Source organism: Panthera uncia, chromosome C2, assembly GCF_023721935.1.
Source record: "Panthera uncia isolate 11264 chromosome C2, Puncia_PCG_1.0, whole genome shotgun sequence".
NCBI lineage: Eukaryota > Metazoa > Chordata > Mammalia > Carnivora > Felidae > Panthera > Panthera uncia.
Genome location: NC_064810.1, coordinates 522,519 through 536,895, shown reverse-complemented (window position 1 = coordinate 536,895; position 14,377 = coordinate 522,519). Strand labels below are relative to the sequence as shown.

At 43.7% G+C, this 14,377-nt stretch overlaps 1 protein-coding gene across 4 annotated transcripts in view; it reads right to left on the bottom strand.

Annotated features, from left to right (window-relative positions):
• The window catches only part of MCM3AP (minichromosome maintenance complex component 3 associated protein), a 55,767-nt gene that overhangs the window by 5,223 nt on the left and 36,167 nt on the right, over positions 1-14,377 (bottom strand). For 3 of the 4 annotated variants that reach the window (XM_049627671.1, XM_049627673.1, XM_049627670.1), the window contains exons 21-26: positions 11,493-11,646; positions 5,383-5,653; positions 5,073-5,170; positions 4,022-4,412; positions 2,424-2,681; positions 1,816-1,945 (exon numbers count right to left, since the gene is read on the bottom strand). In XM_049627671.1, the coding sequence (XP_049483628.1) occupies positions 1,816-1,945; positions 2,424-2,681; positions 4,022-4,412; positions 5,073-5,170; positions 5,383-5,653; positions 11,493-11,646 (1,302 nt within the window). The remainder of the gene's footprint in view (positions 1-1,815; positions 1,946-2,423; positions 2,682-4,021; positions 4,413-5,072; positions 5,171-5,382; positions 5,654-11,492; positions 11,647-14,377) is intronic. The other variant, XM_049627672.1, reaches the window with a different exon arrangement.

Genomic DNA, 14,377 nt, shown 5'->3' with positions numbered 1-14,377 from the left:
TCCTCCAGCAGCAGGTAGAGTGCGTGTAGACACAGAGCCCCAGACCTACCCTTGCCTACTTCCTGCTTCCCTCAGGGTCAGGCTTGGGCACAAAGGAAGGAAGGGCAACCTCTGCCTTACAGGAAAGGCTTACCTTCTCTCCTGGGCAGCTGGGTGCTTGGAGCTTCTCTACTCGGAGTTTGGTTTCCCATCCCAAGGTTATCAACAAGGTTCTATTTTACCCTAATATTGGTAAGGTTCGTATTTTTACATTTAGCTCTTAAATCCCTGTGTAAGTAATATTCACAGAGGGAGAAAGGGGGTCTACTATTTTATTTTTTCTAAATAGATGCCATCTGTCCTCACTGGTTTCGCATGGTACTTTGTCCCATATGGTTTTTGTTTCTGGACTTCCTATTCTCATCTATTTGTTGTAACTTTACTATATGTTCTGATATGAGGCACAGCAGATCCTCCTTGTTATTTATTTATTTATTTATTTATAATGTTTATTTGTTTGTAGGGGGAGGGGCAAAGAGAGAGGGAGAGAAAGAATCCCAAGCAGGCTCTGTGCTCACAGCACAGAGCCCGAACCAGGACTGGATCCCACGAACCAAACTGTGAGATCATGACCTAAGCCAAAATCAAAAGTTGGGTGCTTGCCCAACTAAGCCACCAGGCACCCCACCTCCTTGTTATTCTTATTCAAAATTTTCTCAGCAATTGCTACATATTTTCTCATCCTAATATATTTTAGAATTAACTTGTCAAGACCAGGGGGAAAATTCCTCTTTTGGGTTTTTGATTAGAAAAGCCCTGACTTTACAGTTTAAGAACTGACATCTTTACACCACTCCATCTTCCCATCAACAAAGCTAGCCGACCTCTCACTCATTCAGGTTTTCTTTGCACCTTCAAGTCCCTGAGAGTTCCCTGCACAAGGGTTTAGTTCCTTTCCTGGATCAGTATACGTCCATATGTTAAGGGTTAGTTGCTGCTGTGAATGAGAATTTTTGTACATTGTAAGTCCATCTGTCTGATTACACCTATAGAACTCCAAATAGTTCTATGGATGTAACTGTTGATTTTCTTGAAGTGACAATTTTAACTGTCTAAAAACAACAGTTACTCCTTCTTTTTGGTATTTACACCATCTTATCTGTGTCCCTACATCAGGGCAGCATTCCCAGGACAGCAGTGAACAAGTGAAATCAGGCAGCTCAGGCTGTTCTGACATTCATATTTCTAATGTCTTAGCAAGAAGGATTTTTTTTTTTTTTTTTTTTTTTTTGGTAGTTTTATGGTGAAATGCCTTATGAAGGTAAGGAGTTTTTTTTACCCAAGTTTGATAAGAAATTTTATCAAGAATGAGTATAAATTGGGTTTGGAGGGTACAGATTTTAATAAAAGAACTTAAATACCTACTGAAATGATCACTATTTTTCTATGACAGCAAATTACAAGAGATTTCTGTTGTTGACATTGTTTATCCTGGGATAAAGCCTACTTGTGAACTTTTTTATGTACTGGAAAATTATATGTGCTAACACATTTTATTCAGTACTTTTGAACTAGGTTTGTAGGTGAGATGAAATGTCTGCTTTCTTTTGTCTAGATTCTCCTGGCTATGTTATGATTTCAGGGTCAGGTTTGTCTGATAAATGAGATGCTTGCATAAGAATGATCTGTTCCTGAGGTATTTGTCTAAATCTAACCACAGTGGGCTGGATTCTGTGTGTAGAACATTAATGTTCTGTCTCTGTACTCTGGAGGAGAATAATGCAGTTTGCTCTGCTGGCTGTCAGGACAGAAACACACAATACACACAGATCTCACCGCCCATGACTCAGATGTAGCTCCTTCTGTGTCTGCATTCTGGCTTGTTCCCATGACAAAGGAACATCATATGCTTTCAAGTGGTTTTTAAAAAAATATACACATATCTGACCATCTTCACTCAGAGCCTCTGAAAAAATACAAAAACAAATGAGAAAAGAGTATCAAAAGAGCAACAAGCAACAGGTGACCACTTGAAGTTTGCTTATACACTGATTTAAGAACAAGCCCTACTAACTAAAGCCATGCACTTATGTGACTCCCATGCTTGACGAAACATGCCTCACCATCCATGGGTCATTTAAGGTTCAGACAGGCTCAGGTCCAGACTGTGGCATGACCAGTACAACTACTCAGAGCTACCGAAATCTAACTTAGAGCCAGCCTAGGGGCCCATTTCAGGGAGATGGTTCCAGGCTCCCCCGGAATACTCCTAGCTCCTCCCAATGTTAACAGTCACCTGGAAGTCACTGGCTTAAAGGGGAGTCCTATAGAAAGGAAGGGCAGCGACCCACAGAAAAAGAAACATCAAAGTAAACATCTTTCTTTGCTGAAACTGGACCAAGTAGTTCTCCTGATGTGACCCCACAGCACCGAGCACTAATTACCTGAGGTGATAGGAAGCCTAGGGGGTGTCCAGTCCCTCAGCTTGTGGTTGATGCACAAGGCAATTATGTCATCCCATGGGATCTCGGCAACTGAGGGCCCTGCCCCCTGGCCCAGCGAATGGCTCTTGCTCTTCCACCTGCGGTAGGTTCTGCGGAGCAGGTTTTCCACCTGGGACTGGAGGACAGGCCGCGTCTGGCAAGAGCTGGGGATCTGGGAGGCATACTGGACCACCATGGAGCATACGGGGAGCCAGGGCGCTGGAGAGAAAACACCTCCTCAGTTACAAGATTTGGCCAGAGTATATAGGTGGACACTACACAAAATGTCTTCACTCCACATTTTCTTAGGAAAAGATAACTGTGTATTTGAGAAGTTTGCTTTCAAATTTGAATACAATAGAACCACAGCTGTTGAACAAAGAGCATCTCCCTCCCCACGTCCCGTTAAGAGATGCAAACAGTCACCCTGGACAAAATAAACAACAGAGTCCAACCTAGAGGCTCTGATTATACAGGACTGTGGTTACACCAGAAATCTGTATTGTAAAAAGCACGCAGGGGAATCTGGTACCGGAAGTCTGGGCTTCTTTTGGGGAACCTTGCCCTAGCTCATATTTACATCGTGTGGTTTGCTTCCGTTTGGGTTTCTTCAATAACGAGCATCTATGAGACCTACTGAAGACCACACCCCATTAAAAAAAATTTTTTTTAATGTTTATTTTTGAGAGACAGAGCATGAGTGGGGGGAGGAGCAGAGAGAGACGGAGACACAGAATCCGAAGCAGGCTCCAGGCTCTGACCTGTCAGCACAGAGCCCAATGCGGAGCTCAAACTCACAAACAGTAATAAGATCATGACCTGAGCCAAAGTCGGATGCTTAACTGAGCCACCCAGGCACCCCCACAACCCAAAGTTTACAAGGGTACCTGAGGCCTCTGTTCAAAGGCCCAAAGGAGAGTGGCCGTGCCAAGGCCATGTATTGTACTACATAAGTAGCAAACAGCCTCATTCCCTCCTAACAGTGTGAGCAAAGGAAGGGACAGCCTCCTTGCCCAGCCCAGGGGACCTATAGAGTCTTCATCACAACAGCCTCACCTGGGCACAACCAGAGTCACAGAACAGAGGTTTCTTCGACAAAGAAGGAACACTGGTGTTAAAGTAACAGAGTGTCATGGTCCCAGCGGAGCCAGCAATGTGGGCAGGGCTGCCTGGTCCCCACGCTCTTTGCCCCCACACCCTGTGGCAAAGGCAGGATAGAACCTGCTGTCAATTCAGAAACCGTGGGCCTTGGGCTACGTGTTCAGGCCAACACCGCTTACCACGTTCTTTCCTGGGCCGTGCGGACACCCACAGGCTGCTCTATTAGTGATGAAGGGCCCACAGCCCCCCACAAACAGCCCCAACTCTGACTCCTAAACCCAAAGGCAGGTGTGAATGGGTATAGTGTGGGAGCAGGGGGCGCACAGTGGATGAGGACATACAAATTTCACATCAGCGCCCAATACCTGCCAGATTATCACTATAGTAAGAACGGAAAACAGGAGACTTAGCTGTCCCACATTCCTCCCCAGCCAGGACCCCTTAGCAAGAGCACGTACCCCCCGGGGGTGGAAGGTCCATCTGTGGAAGCTGGAAGCCAAGCACAGCCTGCCTTAACCAGGCCAAGTGCTCCGGGGCATTCCAGTGAAGGTGAGGAAGCAGCCGGCTGCCCCCTACTTCGGCAAACTCAGTGACAGGCCAGGACAGGTCGCACAGCTGTTCAGATGACACCAGGGAGGCCAGGAAGTGCAGCACACTGTTGAACAGCTCAATGATGGCTCCAGGCTCCTGTGAGACCAGGCCGCCCTGCCGCCTCTCTCTTCTGTCATGGAAAAACCGGCCGCTAAACTCACGGCCAACCCCATCTTCCACGTACTGAATGAGGGTCTGGCAGCAAAGGTCAAGGCAACAGGGGCAGTGGGAGACCAGCCACTGCACAGCCCGTGAAACCTGAGATGCAAAAACATTCAGGAGAGACTCGGTTAAACAGTTCATCCTGTTTTTCAGAAAGAGCTTCCCGAAAGTACCTCTCTCACAGCTGTCACAGCAGGTGCCACAGGGAACACCAGCTTCTCAACCACACTAGGAAGCGGGCAGAAGCTTCCACGGCACTAGAGTTCCGCCCCCTATGCCTCCCAGAGAGGGGCTCCAGGTCCCATCTTATCCTGAGGAGTAAAGCCTGCAGGGTCACCCTGGAAGGGCTCAGGCCCAAGGTAACCCAGCCCTGCACACCACCTTCACCACGCACAGAAAGGGAAGCCAGGGCCCCCCATGCTTAGGAAGCCCAGCACCTTGCTACACACCCACATACTCTCACACCCTCTAGCTTCCCGCAGTTACTTTCATCGTAATTCCAGGCACTTCTTTCCCAAAATGGAACTATTACAACAAAACCTCTAAAAAAAATTTACATGAACAATTTAATATGTTTCAGAGAGCAGGACTGTAGGCAAATTTTGTCTTTTATTTTGATTTCTGCTTACATTTTCTTAAGTTGTCAAAATATAATGTTAAAAATCCAAGCAGTAACATATACTACATTTAAGACGGAACAAAAGGGGAAAATTGAAATGTCTTATCGGGCCTTTAAAAATGATGAAGACTTCTCACCTTAGTTGTGCCTTGTAAGTCATTAATGGAATCAGGAATCTCAATAACGGTATAATCTGAAATCAGCTTGGCTGAAACCAAATCCTGTAGCATCAGACCTTTGAGAGAAACAGACAGAGGTTACCTGTCTTATGCTCTCAGCGTGCAGACAAACTAACACATCTCACTGCACTGACCCCGCCCATCCCTGCTCCCAGTCACTGCTGTCCCTCGACTCCCTACACACACCACACTGCCAGCACGTCCTCAAACCAGGGGCTCGACCCATTTTTAAACATGCTGGTTCATAAACGAAATTGCCTTCACAAACCATCTTCCACTTCCTTCTCCATGACATCCCCTCCTGGGCTAGGTACAAGGACCACAAGTGGAAGTGCAGGCTGGAAGGGCTTGGCCTGCAGGAGCTGCTTGAGCTGTAGCAACGCAGACAGCCAGTACACGTCCTCCTCCGCCATGTCCTCACTCTCCACTTTGGGGGGAAGCAGCAGCATGAGCCCACTGGCTCCCAGGAGCTCCTTCTGCGTCTCCACAGCATCAAGGGCGCAGTCGCTGAGAGCACCGTGAGCCACCTGGAACAACATCTAGACCATCAGGAGGGACACACCAGGGGACAAATCAGCAGTGAATGTGAGCCCCAGAATAAGCGCAACCAAATGCTCACCGCTCTCTGGGCTGCCCTCCTCCGTGAGGCTGTAGATTAGTGCAAGAAACAGCCAAGTCAACAGATAATTCAGCCTCTAGCTAGAAGTGTGTTTGAAGATGTTACTTTAATCTTAACAATTACCCTTAAACAGGTATAAAAACAGGTAAGCACCGCCCCCCCCCCAAAAGAACCCAAACAGGTAAAGCCCATAATGACAGAAGGGAGTAAAGGTAAACCAATAGCAGACAAGGGATTCTGACCAGTTTCTTGCGAGCATCACAGACATGGGAGCAATCACTGTTAAGATTAAGGAAGCAGAAGAAGCCAGACCTTAAGAGTTACAGATGGAGGTATGGAAGGAACCAGGCTGACTGAGCCTGCAAAAGTCCTGAGCACCAAGATCCAGTGGCACCAAGAGCCAGAGGTGAAGTTCAGGACCACACAGATAAGTCACACCCACCGCAGTGGCCCTATAGGTCATCCACCCACCTGCAGGTGGCCTTTAAGTGCAATCTGCCCCCTGGGCAGACATCCTATCCTGAAATGATGCAAGCATAGTGGAGGGGACAGAGCACTGGCCACTCCCCACCTGTCCCAAGACCATCAGCAGCTGGCCAAGGAGATAAGACGAATCCTTCCCGAAGAAACCAAACAGTCCAAGAAAACAACATGCAGATCCTGACACTTGGGAGTCCCCCTAAAAACTGTACGCTTGCTGTTCAGCTACCTGCAACCCCACCTCAAACACAGAGCTTATGGACAGCCTTTTAGGGCCTCACTCAGGTATGGGCTGCCTCAGATAAGGTGTCCAAGGAGAGCCTCCAACATAAGAGAGAGATCAGAATAATAAAGAAAGAGAAATCCAAAGGAAACAAATCCTGCATGGAACATAAAAAAGCTCAGACCTCAAAAATCCTAATTTCCTCTCATGATGCATCTAAAAATAGTCACAAGACGATATGATAAATTCAAATAACAGTAAGAAAAAATGAATGATACATATGGAATAAAAATTTTGGTAGAATGTATAGAATATAAAGTCAATTTGGGGCACCTGGGTTGCTGTTGGTTAAGTGTCTGACTCCTGATTTCAGTTTAGGTCATGATTTCACAGTTCACGAGATTGAGCCCCACATCGGGCTCCATGCTAACAGCACAGACCCTGCTTGGGATTCTCTCTCTCTGCCCGCTCCCAATAAATAAATAAATAAACATTTAAAAAAAAAAAAAAAAAAAGTCAATGAATCTCCCAGAGCATGATATTTAAAAACAAAACAGAAAATAGAATAGAAAGGATAAGAAGCTTAGAGAATTAACTGACAAGATCCAACATCTGTCACAGGAATTCAAGAGAACAAAAAACAAAAGAAGGAAAATAGGTAGCACTGAGATGCAAAAACATCCCAGAAGTGAAACAGTACTCTCCAGCCTGAAAGGACCCCGTCAAACCCAGCACAGTGAGCAAAAGAAGTCGTCACCAGGCACACCCCAGTGGATTTTCAGAACCCCAGGGTCAGAGAGCAGGCTTCCAGAGAGAAACAAGACCAGGCCACAGAGAAAAGAACAGGAATCACCTCAGACATCTCAACAGCAACTCTGGATGCCAGATGACCTTGGGAGAAAAACTGGAAGGAAAAACCTTTCAACCCACATTTCTACAAACCTCACTGAACCACAAAGCAAATACAAGGGTAAACACATTTTCAAAGAGGCAAGGACTAAAACTAAAACGTCTGCTCCCACAGATCCTTTCTTTGGAAGAAACTGGAAGATACACCCCACACCCTGCTGCTGTCAATGGCAGGACCAAGTAAGCACTTGTATTAGTCAGGCGCTGTTCTAGGAACTCTACACGTACAGCTCACTCCATCCTCAAGGGCACCTGTGTGCAGTGCCACCATGTGGCAGCTGTGTGGCCTAGGGCTATTTTAACTTCTTGGAGCCTCAGTTCCCTCTTTGGTAAAAGAGGGATCGTAAGATCTCACTCATGTGTAATTTATTAAACAAAACAAACAGAGCAAATGAAGAAAAAGAGAAAGGCAAACCAAGAAACAGACTCTTTATAGGAAACAAACTGATGGTCACCAGAGGGGAGGCAGGTGGGAAGATGGGTAAAACGGGGGATGGGGATTAAGGAATGCATTAGTCATAATGAAATAAATATATAAATAAAATAAGATAAAATAAAATAAGTATCAGCAAGCAAGAATGGGAAAGGGGAGAAGGACTGCCATAATTTGGATTATAAACCAGGAGGAGGGGCACTTGACATTTTTCTACCCACGAGTTTCCTTCTCCCTCCAGGATATTAGCTCCTGAGAAGAGGGATTTGTGTTGATGTGTTCTCTGCTATAACCCAGCATGTGGAATAGTACTTGGGACAGAGAAGTCACTCAACAAATACTTGTGAAATGCATACCTGAATGAATGGGTAATGCAGTATGATGTAAGAAGGAGACAGGCTTTCTCTCCAAGAGGTACAAGCCAGTCAGAGATTGTTTAAAAACTGAAACAAAGACACAAAGTAAAAATTGGGGAAGGGGAAGAAATGAACAAAGTGAACATCAGGAAAGCTCCTCAGAAAACAAGAGCCGGTTGGTATTACTATACAAATAAACAAGAGCATCAAATCTCTTTTTTTAATAAAAGAGGGATCATAAGAGCACTCCTACACAGGCAGCACAGAGTCACATGGAACCTGCCTGAGATCACAGGGTTAGCAGGGGGAGGAGCAGGACCATGCTAGTGGTATGGAGATCGAGTGGCAGCCACAACCTGGGACACTATCAGCCCACAGGAGAGCAAGAGGATGGCACTTTCTCAAAGGGATAAGGTGAAGTGAGAGAGCATCTGAAACTCTACTAAGATGCACACAACCCACCTGCTGGCACATTTGGGTAAAAATTAATGAGAGATACAGAGAAAAGTATGTAAGTGAGAAACGAAGGCAACTACAATTTGCAATAAAATTAAGAAACATAGTCACAGAACACTTGGCTGGTTCTGAGGCAAACAGCAATCACACAGCCATCAAAATGTGACCCCACTCACTGAGATAAGATAAAGTGATGATGTAGCCACCTTGGAAATTAAGGAAGGCTGGGTGGGACCATAGTGTACCAATTCACTCCTCACTTGGCACGGGGTGCAGCCACAAAGACAGCCCCATGATCCCACCCCCTAGTGCTCATGCCCTTGCACAATCCCCTGCCATGACGTGCTTCTAACAGACAGAATCAGAAAAAAGTGACAAGACATCACTTTTAAGATTAGGTTACAGAGAGACTCTGTCGTCCTGCCCAGCCGATGGCAGCCAGCTACCAACTTACACACTGCCTCATGGAGAGGACCTGGCCACAGCCAATAAGGAAGTGAATCCTGCCAACAACCACAAGAGCGAGCTTGGAAGTGGCTCTTCCCTCAGTCAAGCTTTCGGATGAGACCAGAGCTTTGGCTTACACCTTGATTTCTGCTTTGTGAGAAACCCTGAGCCAGAGGACCCAATTAAACCACACCTGGACTTCTGACCCACAGAAACTATGAGATAACAAATCTTGACTATTTTAAACTAAGTTTGGGGTTAATTTGTTATACAACAATAGATATATTTTAATGGGAAGTCAGTGGAGAACATCTAAAGTGGGTAAACTGAGAAACAGCTGTGTAAGCATGTGATTTGGGAAGACAACAGAAATCAACCCCTAGGAGAGAGGCAGGGGCTGCTATCTCTCATTATGCATCATGACATGTATCTGACTTTCTAAGTACTGCAAATATTACTTTGATTAAAAGACTTAAGAATAAAGGCAAGAACAACAACAAACTAGTTGTCCAGTAGGTGAAGTCTGACTTTATGATCATAGGAAAAAAGGGAAGAACATGAACCAAGACATTACTGTTACCTCTGAATGGCAAGAGCATAAATGGCTCTTATCATCTTTATGCTTCCTCTGTACTTCCTTATATTTCTAAGGTTTTATACATGTATTGCTTTTACTTTTAGAAAATAAAATAAATAATATTAAAATAGAAAAACAAAAGTGCCTGACTGGCTCAGTTAGAAGAACATGAGACTCTTGATCTTGGGGTTGTGAGTTTGCTTAAATTAAAAAAAAAAAATTAAAATAAATAAGTAACATAAAATGGAAGAACAAAATAAATAAAAACCCTATAACCAAACTACAATTTGAAGAGGCTCCAAGGACAGAAGGAATGTGGATTACAGTATCACACGCAGATGAGCAGGGTGTGCCACAAAGGTGACCTTCTTAGGAAGAGGAGAGGCCTGGGCACTGTAAACCCTCTGGTCAGGGCAGAGGGTAGACAGCGGGTTCTCACTGAGCACTCTGAGCATGCAACCTGGCTAACCCTCATGAGACCCTGGTGCAGTGAGTCAGGACTACATTATGGAGGGCACCACGCCTAGGCTCAAAAAGCTGGCCAGAGCAGCAGCTGACAACCCCAGGTCTGCTCCACACGGAAGCCCACACTCTCTGCCCTGCATCGTTCTTTCCCAAGCAAATAAAATACACTTCTGGGTTTATCTGAACATATGCTAACACATAAAATTTATTTATGTAGACTTTATTCGAATGAGGAAATAGGTTCTCGTTAAATAAGAATCTCTCAGACGATGGTTCCCACAAGGGAGGGAGTGGGGGCTGGACAAAATGGGAGGAGGGTGGGAGGTACGAGCTTCCAGTCATGGAATGAATAATTAAGGGGATAAAAGGTACAGCATAGGAAATATAGTCAATAGTATTGTAATAGCACTGTATGATGACAGACAGTAGGTACACTGTGGTGAGCACAGCATAATGTATAGATTTGTGGAATCATTATATTGTACACCTGAAACTAACATAACATTGTGTACCAACTCTACTTAAATAAGAATAAAGAAAAATTTTAAAAAAATTAACATCTATACTAAACAAACACCTATATAGAAGAACAAAAATTAGAACTTACGATCAAAAACTTAGGACAAGTTGAATGTAAAACAAATCCAACTGACCTGAAATGCCCAATACTGAACTTATATATATTGGTGGGACCAAGTTTAGTGAAAACTGCATAGGATTAAAAACCATTAATTACTCTCTTGTAAGACCTGATGTATCAGGAAGCCATTATAGCAAAGATGTTAGCTGTTGGCAAACCATGTGACATATAACAGGCACTGTATTTTTGCGAAATGCTCTCTTACACTTCTTAGGTTAATTATCAGAGGCCCATGAAGGAGGAGTTCAGGGTTCCTGAATTATGTGCATCTATGCATTTGTCAGGATGGTTCTGAGTTTTCACCAAGTTCTCAAAGAGGTCTGCTGACCTGAGATGATTAAGGCTCACAGCACTCCTGAGAATCTAGCCTGGCATGTCACACCAAGTAGGTGTCCGTGGGATGTCAACAGGACACAAAGAGGAACAGACATGATACGGGCTTCTGAGCCTCCCACACTTCTTCAAAACCACTTCAAGGCACTTCCATGATTCCAATAATGTCTAAGAGTGAGTGAAATAAGAAAATCACAGGGGCGCCTGGGTGGCTCAGCATTCAACTTCAGCCCAGGTCATGATCTCGTGGTCCGTGAGTTCGAGCCCCACATCAGGCTCTGTGCTGACAGCTCAGAGCCTGGAGCCTACTTCAGATTCTGTGTGTCGTCCTCTCTCTGCCCCTTCCCCACTCATGCTCTGTCTCTGTGTCTCTCTCTCTCTCAAAAAAAATAATTAAAAAAAAAGAAAATCACAGAAGTAAATACACGATTCTCACCTACCTTTATACACACATTGACAGCGACTGTCTGATCCCCTTTGCTGCTGAGAGCGTGAAACAGCGCAAGCGTCTGAATTCCCCCAGCCATGGTGCCTGTGTCGCCCACTGAGCCATCACCTCCCATGAACTTGACTTGTAACCAGTTTGCTAAAATTCTGTGAATAAAGGAAAATAACACTTGAAAAAGAATTCTAAATCTAAACTATAAAGATTTTTAGGAAAAGTGAAAAAGAAATACCACATAGATGTAGGTTCACAGACACCAACTCTTACTGTAAAGTTGAGCTGGACAAAACAGGCTGTGATTTTAAACTAGACCAAGGAACTCTCCTGGGCTATCTACTGGGGCGAGAGGAGAGGGCACTCATGAACCTGATCCATTCTTACAGTACAGTACTGTAAGTATATTTTCCTTATGATTTTCTTAATAACATTTTCTTTTCTGTAACTTTATTGTAAGAATACAGTATATGATAAATACATATATACACAAATACAAATAAATACACAATGTTGACTATGTTAGGTTTCTGGTCAACAGCAGCTATTAGTAGTTAAGTTCTGGGGGGAGTCAAAGTTATACTCAGATTTTCGACTGTGTCAGGGGAAATGACATCTCTAAACCCCATGTTATTCAAGGGTCAACTATAAAAATGTTTTACAGAATTGAGTTTCACGCAGGGGCGCCTGGGTGGCTCAGTCAGTTTGAGTGTCCAACTTCTGCTCAGGTCATGATCTCGAAGTTCATGAGTTCAAACCCCATATCAGTTTGCTGCTATCAGCACAGAGCCTGCTTCAGATCCTTTGTCACCCACTCTCTGCCCCACTTGTGTGTGCGGGTATGCTCTTTCTCTCTCAAAAATAATAAGCATTAAAAAAAAAATTCATGCTGGAGACCTTAAGAATTACTGTGATGTTTATTTCCAAGTGAACTTATTAGTGAATCAGAAGACAGCTACTCTAGGAAATGAATCACCATTTAAATACTTTTAATATAAGACAACTCTCTTCTTTGCTCAGTTGTCTTATAATCTTTATGACTTTTTTTTTCCTTAGTTAAGCAGTTTCCAAGAGTAACTGCCTAAAAAGGAATGTATTCAAAGAACTTAATACCCTCAAACAATGCTAACAGGAATGTAAATGGTGCAGCCACTGTGGAAAAGTTTGGCAATTCCTCAAAGACTTAACATAAAGTTACCTCACAACCTAGCAATTCCACGTCTAGGTATATAACAGACCTGCAAACATCTGTCCACACACACTGTTATACATGGATGTTTCATAGTGTTACTCGTAATAACCAAAGAATGGAAACAACCCAAATACTATCAACTGAACAAATAATATGTGTTTTGTTCATACGATGGAATACTATTCAGCCACACACAAAAAAAGTACTGTCTGCTATAACATGAATAAACCCAGAAAACATGATGGCTGAGTGAAAAGTGCTAGTCATAAGCCTACACATTGTGAGACTCCATTTATACAAAACGTCTAGAATAGGAAAATACATGGAAGGCAGGACACAGATTAGTGGTTTCTGGGAGCTGGAGACAGGGAGGAATGATGAGTAACTGCTAATGGATATGGGATTTCTCTGTAGGTAAAAACTGTTTTGGAAATTAGATGGTGGAGGTAGTTGCACAACTCTGTGAATATACTAAATACCAATGAAATGAAAACTTTAAATGGGTGAAATTTATGATATGTGAATTCATGTCAATAAAGCTGCTAAAAAAGAAAACATGTTCTGTAACTGCTTTAAACATGACTTCTGGAAGCAGTTTCGTTGTAGGAAATACACGTAATGCTACGTCAATTTCTTAGAAATCTTTTAAAATATGCCAGAAGTTTTTTTCCTTTAAAAAAAAAAAAAATGCAACTATAGCAAACACACTACAAACTGTCTTCCCCAAGAGTCTAAAATGATGTGGGCTCTAATCAATACACCTCACCATAACTTTAAAAGAGGATCAACTCTTGGGGCACCTGGATGGCTTAGTCATTTAAGCATCCGACTCTTGATTTCAGCTCAGGTCATGATCTCACAGTTCATGGGTTCGAGCTCCTCATCAGGCTCTGTGCTGGCAGCTTAGAGTCTGCTTGGGATATTCTCTCTCTCTCTCTCTCTCTCTCTCTCTCTCTCTCTCTCTCTCTCTCCTTCTGCCCCTACCCTATTTATACTCACTTTCTCTCTCTCAAAATAAATAAATAAACATTAAAAAAAAAAAGAGGGGGTGTGGGAGTGGGGATGGGTTAAATGGGTAAGGGACATTAAGGAAGACACTTGTTGGGATGAGCACTGGGTGTTATACATAGGGGATGAATCACTGGAATCTATTCCTGAGATCATTGTTACACTATATGCTAACTAACTTGGATGTAAATTAAAAAATCACTTAATTTAAAAAAAAGGATCAACTCTTAAATGTTTTTGGATACAGACTATTGTCCAATTTACAGGATAAAAATTTTAATATTCTCAAGTGTCAACTTCAAATCACAAACCAAACAGACTACGCAAGTCCCTCACGCCTCATGCTCTCAAGAGAAGTCATTCTGAGTAGGGAAAGGGCTAATATTAGGCAGTGCTAGATAAAGGACCCTCAGAGAGGCAGGCTGCAGCTACAAGTGGGAGGCTGAAGTAGCGGTGGGGTTTTGGGAAAAAAAAGGATAAACGTATTCCAGACCTGCCTGGGCCAGTGTCAGGAGTGGAGTCTCACAAACTTTCAGATAAGGTCCCAATAAAAAGTCAGGGACACAAATCCTTGGTGGCAAAACAGTTGGGACGGGACCCCTCTCACTCTTGAGAGCTTTATGCCTTCTCTCAGTAAACTCTACTGCTTTGCCCACTCTCTGTTGGCCACAAGATTCATGCTCGGA